The following is an 8,910-nucleotide window of genomic DNA, read 5'->3' as shown; positions in this document are numbered from 1 at the left end:
ATCAAGCAAGTTTCTAAAAAGTCTGACACTTGCTTAATTATAAAAACCAAAATCAAACCTTCAAAAACTTGAATTTAGGTTTTTTGAGAATTCTGCGAATTTACATAGTGGTATATCAACCTTGCAATAGTTTGAGACTCTCTATAACAGTTTTCGAGCATAATTTTGAATTTTCAATGGAAAATTAAGGTCGAAATGTCACAGCCCTTAACTACCCTCCGAGCTATTCAAGATTATTGGTCCACACCTAAACGGGGCAGAGGGCGCTGCTCAACACGCTGCAACTTCTTTCGGGTCTTTTAAGCGGATTAAAAAAATGCTCTTTCCACGCAGCCTTTGTACTTGCTTGACAGCATAGCACGGAGGTCACATTCATCAGAGAAAGATCTCCTAGAAGCTCTTGCCTGAATGATTCTATTGTTTTTGTACGCTACAGTAAAGCATGATTCTGCTAATAGTTGAAGTGTTAGATGCATTCGAAAACATGTCTTTAGTCCAACAAAGAAATGTTCTAAAACATGATTTCCAAGGTTATGTTGGGCATGTCCTTTCTATTCAATGAAATGAAAATTCGAAATTTTCACTTTGGTATATTTGGAACAAACTGGTTTCAACGCTCATGTTAACTCACAAGATCGAGTATCGACATTTCGGATTCCCGCCCAATAGCTTCAGGCGTGACCCCAAGAGAACATTTAGTACGTGAACTGAGCGCCAGGTGGCCGAAGGTGTACTGAAGAACTCATTCAAAGAAAAGGATCAACTCGACCCGACTTCAAATGCTAGTTCACGCAAGAGATTATAAAAGTAGCAAAGCGATGACCTCTATGGTGTACTCGGGAATGTGTTGGCCGAGCAGGGAAAAAAATCTTCATTCATCGGCAAGGCAAAACAAGTCCAAGTATTCATTCCCAATCAATGATGTTGCCCAAGACTATTCCGTGTCTGAAAAGTTTTCAATGTGGCACGTTTCCAACTCCTCAATTAGACTTTCCTCGGGCGATGAAGAACTATCCGTATCGGCCAAGGTGTCCTTGTTGCACTAAAAACATGAAGATCGATAATTATTTCTATCTTGGGTCTGTTACAAGGCTCAAGCTAATGATGGCACATAATGAACAACTTCCTTATCCAGATAAAAATAGCCAATGGTTCATCCAGATGGAATAAAGAGGCTTGATTCAAAGCAAAAACTCTCACAGACCATCACTTCCGCATGACTTCCTTTTACGTAGTCTTATTTAAGATCTCGGCATGAACTATTTTTTTGTTAATTTCTCCTAAATCTTATTCTATTCTCTTATGCATCAAGTTACGTCAGTCTTGGCTGACATTTCCATGTTGAGCCTCAGCGCAGAGCACATTTTGAGAAGTAAGAAGCCCTTGAGAACTTACATCTTTTACATTGATTCTTGGGCTTGCAATAAGTTCGGGGAAGAGCCAAGGTTTCTGGGCCTTTCCGTGTTGGCTCTTCCAGCTTGGGTACTTTTGACAGGCCTTGTGAAGCTTCCTAATGAGCTTGGGCGCAAAGTTGGAGGACAGCTTGTTGGAAACCCAAGAAGGAAGGTTACCCTTGGGATTCGAATGAGTCAAGTAACCCAGCTCACAACCTTGACCAGCCGTCTTGATATGAAAACCTGAAAGGCAAACGGCATTCATAAATAAATTACCACCCTGCCAACCTGTTGCCAAGAGGATCTGGATTCCGGAATCGCCTCAAAGTACCTTTTCACGTTCTACGTGGCCAAGCAAGCCCTCACAAACAGAATTGGATACAAAGCGACCAAACCAAATCAAAGAAGAGTGAACGGAAGAACTTCCTAATGAGCTTGAAGACAAGAACTCGAAAGAAAAATAGAGCATCTAAGAAGTACAGTACTAGAGGTTCAAGCCAAGAACGCATGAATGCAAAACAAAGTTGATCCTTGTAACCAGATTAACAGGATATCCTATTAAAATGACGCTAGTCAATCTTGTTGTATGTTTATTAGTTTACTGTGACCCTAGATGCTACAGAATTATGCAGACTTGACAAGTTATTTTTTTAGACCTGTTTTATTTCTAACCTGTGAGATACGAAGTTCCGCGAACGAATCCTTTTCTGGTTGGGAAGTCCCTGTGAAACACAGAATGATTGATGATCATATATTCCTTGGGTGTCTCCAACCAAGAGCTCTGAATGACAAAATCTCTATTTTTCACTGGAGCAGGACAAGCCACTGGAAAGAAAAGAAAGGAAATTCATGAAGGTCGGTAATGTATTCAGAGTATTGACGCCAAATATTGGATGTTTTGGGGTCTTCTTTCCAATATGTTTATAATGAAGAGTATTTTTGATACATACACTTCCGTTAGTTTGACTATGACGTCATTATGTCACTGCCGTGACGTCACAACGATTCATAGCAACTAAACACCCCCATTTCCAAATAACCAATATGCGCAGATAAAACTTGTCTACTCAATTCAAACAAAAAGAAATACAGACCTCGATCATTGACAATTTCAATGAATAGGTAGTGCTCCTGTCGTTTTATTCGGCCTTTTCGTAAAAGACTGCAGCGGATAGTTGAAATTTCGGAATCATCAACCAAGAAATACGTGTACTTTATGTTCCTTAATGGCGTTTGAGTAAACTGTAACCATCGCTTATAGGTGTAAGAGCTTAAAAGATGTGGGTGTGGATTTTGGAGTGCTTGCTTCATTATCCCTTCTGTTGTATTTTGTAGTCTTAGCTACTTCTCAGCAAACTGACCTTTTGCAAATGTTTGTTTCTAAAGACATCACTTTCGCTCAAGATTTGTTCCAACTCTTGAAGATAACATATTTCTTTACGATGAAATTGGACTTTACATATTCAGATTTTAGACTTCTTGTTCCCCAACTGAACTTGGGTCCAAGACATGGCTGATTATCGCTTCAATCAAACGCCAATTGAAAACTAGTTTTCAACATTAAGTCAATCAACTCTTTTAAGGGTCAAAACCGAGTCTTTTTGAAGCGTCTAAATGTTCTCTGGCCTATCATTATACCACCAGTCAGGGCTGTTGATGGCTGAAATGGGTAAACCTGGGGTCATACCCAAGGGGGCAAGCAACGTTCAATCTGCGACCTGAAAACCCTTATTGAACTTGCATATTGTGTTCTGATTCCAGTGCATACCTTACTTCTGGGGTGGACCAAATCAATAAAGGAAACCCTGGACAACGCTCAACTGAGAAACTTCCATAGATTCTTGTCCAGACCCACTTAACAAGTTACAATCCATTGTCAAGGTCAATCAATAGCGAGTTCCCTTATCCAACTTATCGCCGGCCACACACCGCAACCTCAAAGGAGCATCACCATTCACTTCCAATTCGTTGTTCCTCCACGTGGAACCAACCTCTGTCAGGTTGGTATTCCTGGGATCCCATTGTACATTCCTAGCACGTTCCAACTCATGACGTCATCCTTTTTGTGTTCCAAATTCTCCGAAGCAGTTCTCGTGATTCAGCCTGGCTTCTAATGTTGCCTGGCATTCCAGTGACATCCTTGAGTATTACTTGTCTTTTTGGAAGTTTTATGAGAGCACTAAGATAAGAAAGCCGAAGTAAGCCTCGCCTTTAATGGCTTTCAAGAGAAAGAAGAACGAGAACAGGAATGGATATATCGTACCACATATATGTGTGTGTGTTTTCTGAACGTCAAACAACTTATATGGGACTTCTCGGTAGTGAACTCCAATCAATCATGAATGAGCTTCATTCACATTCTCGTTGCAGGTTAGCAAGGATTATGGGACCGACAAGCCGTATTACTACTTATTTAAGAAAGCAGGAGAGAAGGAGGAGAAACCTGATGCAACGATCCTCGCCCAACAAAGCGAATGAACTCATTCCTCAGCAATGAGAAGGATCAGAATAATCCCACATAAGTGGGGATTACAGAGATGCCAAACCAGGCACAGATTAGAAACACAAGATCAACCACCGCAAGAAGCATTTGTGACGAAAGTGTAAGCGGATTCATCTCTTGCATTCATCTACCGAGTCGAAATCTCAACAGATGGTGCTAAAAGCTGCATAAACTAATTTAATTGTACAAGACCTGTATGTAAATTAGTGTTGAAAATTGTACTGCAATGACTATGAGTTATTAGGTCAGTTTAACTGGGTTGGGCTTTTGAAATGTGAGTTTTGGTCAAGTCACGATCAAAAAGCCAGTTCAAACCCGTAAAGTGAAACAAGTAAGGTTTGTCCACTTCAGAAAAGTGAGTTGAAAATTTTCGGCCTGTTCTATTTTCATTAACCTTGTGCCAACTTCACTGCACAGTACAACAAATCATTTTTCTGAAGTATTTAGTATCCTTTTCAGGCCCAACTGGACTTGGCCACCCTGGCCTATATTATCCATACGTCGAGTACGTCCCCCTCCAGTGAAGGTGTTAAAATTAGTTTTCATCCTTTGACAATAACACGACTCGAAAATCTTATTATCTAGGTCAAAACACGCAACAAGGGAACGGTTGTTCGCTCAGAGTCTTGTATATGTACAATATCGTTTTATCCAAGCTTTCAACCGAAGTGCCTTTTTACCCATTGCACGATCGGATTTCAGGAACTGGGACAAAAAACCAATCTCGTTGAGGGAGTGTGTCTGACTGTCGTACGTTGACCACTGGTATCTTTGATGGTTATCTGTCTGGATAAACGTACATACGTATTCTCAGGTGCTCATCCTGTCAGAAAAAGGACGTACCTGAGAAGTAGGAACTACTCGTAGTAAGTCACTACCCGGAAGATCTCTTTCCCTTGAACCTTCTCACATATGAGGTCTTGAGGCACCAATTAAAGAATTAATGACCACTCAGTCACTTTCTTACTCTCTCATTAACTTATTAGGACAGTATACACAAAGAAAGGGAGGCTTTGGAGGCACATTGTGGTCTTCATGTGATAATGTTTCAATCTAGCTTTCTGAAGGTTCTAATACAACTGTTTTGGCTAGAGTACGCACTCCAGACAGTGTTGAGACTCTTCAATTTGATCCCTGAAGCTAGAGCTAAATTTAGACTCCCATTCGTTGTTTGGATTGGTTCTTGTTCAAGAGCATTTGCTTGTTAGCCTTTGCATTACTGATTGCAAACACAAGACAGGGAAATCTAAAAGTAGATTCGAGGACTTTGTTGGGTTGTCATCTTGTTATCGGGGGCGACGATTTTTTTGCTTTCTTATAATTAATTCTTTTGGAGTGTTGATGACGACAATTCAAAATGAATGAAGTGAAAATGTTATTCAAAACCATTTTTAAAATCAAACGAAAAAGAATGATAAGCATTATCTAAGCTTAACATACTTTTCTTGAGGATGACTGCTGGGAAATAGCTCATGATATCAAGTGCATTTATTCGGTTATTAAGTCCCTTCTCAAAAGGCGTAACTGACGGATGGATGAATATTCATTCATGTAGTAAGTTGTATGTATAGTTGTGTTCTAAAGGCGGGCTGCTCTCCCTCCTGAGGCAGAAAGGGCAGGAAAAGGAAAACAAGTTAGATTCAAATTCTCCCACACCCGATTCTATTTTAGAACATGACTTAACCTGAACATGGCTTTTAAAATTCGTTATCTTTTTAACATTAAAGCGGTTGAAATTTGATGAAGTCACACCATCTATGCTTTAGGAAGTCAGTCATTTTATCAAGTGTCTCAAATAAGCGCCATTTGGAAGAAGAGATGACATAACGTCATCATGCAGTATCTAATTTAAGAGCCTAATGTCTGCCATTTCTTATTCAATAAGGTATTTCGTTTTTGGTCAAACACCATTCAATTCTGAGTCTCAGTAACTCTACATAATACACATCAGATGTGGTGAGCAATTGCACCAAATCGTTATTGGAGTGTTACTCTAATGTGGATAAGGAAAACGGAGGTGGTAATCCTAGAGCCCCTCAAGGCAACTTTGGCTAATGAATACAACAACAACCATTCTCCCACCCGTCATAAACTTACACGAATAGTAACTGATGTTGTTGTTTGGATTCAGATGCCCGATTTCTTTGGACTCCAACATGAACTTGTCCCAGGTTTTCCGGTACTCTGGATCATGTAGCACGTCATAAAGCACTGAAGCGGGAATGTCAGGGAATGTCGTTTTCACCTAGAAAAACAGATCAATGATCTAGTTAATGCTTCATAAAGAAAAGCAGAGGAGGATTAGATAAGATTTCTAGAGTCAGGGCCTTGTGTAAACAGATGGGAAAAATGAGAAACTATGGTTAGCGTAGCTTTATCGTACAATAATCGTGCAATCAGAATATGGTAGGAACATATTTTACTTTGCATTCTTATTGTTTTTGAAACATCTCCATGATCAATACCTTTTTAATGCTGTAATAATACGCTCAATCTTTTCAAAAACAAAGTTTCGAGAAGAGTTGTTAAGAACCTCTAAGCCTATGACGACAAAATCTGGTTTTGAGTGATACTTGACAATCTTTCTTGAAAAAGGAGTTTCTTTTGGATAATTTTTGACGCTGAAGCTCTGCGAAAATGGATCCTGTTAAAAGTGGGGGGTAATGTTGGCGAGAGTAGACCAGAAAGTTTGCCTCTTTGTTTGAAAGGTCTCAGAAAAAGCCATATGAAGTACAACCAATCCACTGTAAAAGCATTTTACAATACAATTTAGCAAGATATGAAACGTGTTGCTATGTGCCATAGGATGTTGCCTTGTAAAACTGGGAACATACGATAGAATGTCAAGAAGTGCATCAAATATTGATGGATTCCTAAAATAACTTCCAGGATGAGAGCTGATAAAAGCGGTCGAGTCAGATGCCTACGTGATTCTTTTAGATTGCTATTTCGGAACCATCGCTGTTACTGTTAATCCAAATGATAAGGATTTGGTACGAGTTGGGGTTGACAACTTCCATGTAATATAGTGTTTTACTCTTGTTCTAGAGTAATCCGGTTCACGTGAACGTGATCATGGTCGATCTAGCAATTACCCTATCATTAGGAATATTTACTCATGGAAAGCCCCAAGGAACAAAAGATTTGCTGAAGGATCAAGCGTAGTCGGTGACGAGCTCTCTCTTTATTGGGATCAATGGAACAATGAAGGCCTGAAACGACTTGATTCAGTGTACGCTCGCCCTGTTTATTAATGATGGAAAGTAGCTCTTCACATCGAAAGTTGGATTCTGTATGATTCACAATATTAAAAAATATAAAGCATTAATCTAAATTTCAAATACAAAGCGTAGGAGGGACGTGAACCTTGCGCTTAAATGTGCAAAAAGGAAAAACATATTCACGCAACCTCTGTTCCTCTGGGAGGTTACCGCCATTTTTTCATATATGAGTAACATCTTTTATGTGTTCTGTTTATTTTTTCAGTCTATTCCAGCCAAATGTGATCATGACCAAGTATGTTTCCGTTCCTAAAAGTGAATTATTTATTCTCGAATAAAGATGGTCTCTTCATTTGTTGGCTCTACTTCAGGCTGGAGAAGCGGCTCAAATTTAGGATCGAAACCATTCGATTAAATTCTCCGTACTTTGACTTTCAAGGCCAATTGCAAACAGTTTTGCTAAAACTTTTGTCGCTTGACGTCATTCGCGAGGGACAAATGTCCATGAATAGTGACTCATTGTATCACAGATGCATATTTGAATATTCTGCCATTTGATTGGATTTCTATTCGTTATTTCAAATGCAATCTCCCATTACTAAAGATTCAGCTAAGCCGAGCACAAATCTACATACAAGCATAGCTCAAATTAACCGACTCTAATTTCGATAAGTGATGGAAACTACGTGGCAATTGATAACGATTGGCAAATAATGGATTGACGCCAACAAACAACCATCATATTTTTTTCGATGCCTTTTGTTATGCATCGATGAATTATGAGCTAGATTTGTCCTTGATTCTGTTTTCTTTACACCTTTCATCATCAAATTCAACAAATCCTTGATGGCAAGTCAAAACATTGCTCTGAACATTCGTTTCGTATCAATTGGCGAATCTGGCATCTCAGGCTTCAAAACTTAACCTTAAATCAACGCACCCTTTCAGGCGTCTGTACTTTGAAGATAACGTGGCCTGTCATTGAGCAACTTAGATGTATGTATTTACATATCTGTCAAAGAAGACACGTACTTTTATGTTCTCCAAATTGGGTTAACTATCTGAATGTGTTGTTAATAACGATTGAGCCGAAAAAGCTCGATCAGCATCTCACCAACCTCTCATCCATCAATGCAAATTGATCAATGCAGAACTCCCCCAAAGCCTGATTACTCCAAGTATGTTCCAAAGTAAGTCCAGGTCATGGATCCGACAAGTAAACACATTTGACGCGGGTCTTTTTCATTTTTTGAAGCATATTGATCTGTAGAAAGGCCGTGAGTTTGACGTTCAACATTAGAGTTAGAAGCTCAACAAGTGTTTTGATGTTTCCTTTCCTGACGTCAGTAGACCGACGACCACCCACTATTCACTTTTGGACAAATGATGGGTTTGTCAGCAATGTTTGGAATCCTCCGAACGTTGTTCCAAGGTCCAAGATCGGTTGGTCAAGGACTGCCTTTATCTTATCTAGTCTAACTGGGATGTCGGATCTACTTTTGGACCCTTATCATGTTATCAGATTACGTCTCACGAATACTCGATGAAGGATGGTCCCCCAAAATAAACGGCTCATATTCCTGAAGCCACGTGGTTCATTGAAGGTCGCTGTTCTTACCCGAATCATCTTGAAGTCCGAGCTTTTGCAGCCGTTGACGAGGGTTTCGGCGTCGGTGGGTGGGATGCGGGTCCACACGGCCGTTTTCCCAGTCTCGTATTCCAATCGCCATCCATCATTCCGCGATAAATAGATCTTGAGAAGTTCAAAGTCTTTGTCCTCAGCCACTCGCAC

The 8,910-nt window shown here is 39.8% G+C and overlaps 1 protein-coding gene across 1 annotated transcript; it reads right to left on the bottom strand.

The window, feature by feature from the left end:
• Positions 1-574: 574 nt before the first annotated feature.
• Positions 575-8,907, bottom strand: LOC131878145 (START domain-containing protein 10-like; the record flags this gene model as incomplete). The annotated part of the gene is made up of 5 exons (XM_059224042.1): positions 575-1,042; positions 1,396-1,637; positions 2,067-2,219; positions 5,995-6,142; positions 8,737-8,907. Coding segments are annotated over 5 exons (822 nt in total), but the record flags the coding sequence as incomplete, so codon positions are not given.
• Between the last annotated feature and the right edge of the window lie 3 nt (positions 8,908-8,910).

This window comes from Tigriopus californicus, chromosome 3, assembly GCF_007210705.1.
Source record: "Tigriopus californicus strain San Diego chromosome 3, Tcal_SD_v2.1, whole genome shotgun sequence".
Lineage (NCBI taxonomy): Eukaryota > Metazoa > Arthropoda > Copepoda > Harpacticoida > Harpacticidae > Tigriopus > Tigriopus californicus.
This window is presented reverse-complemented; position numbering and strand designations above follow the sequence as displayed.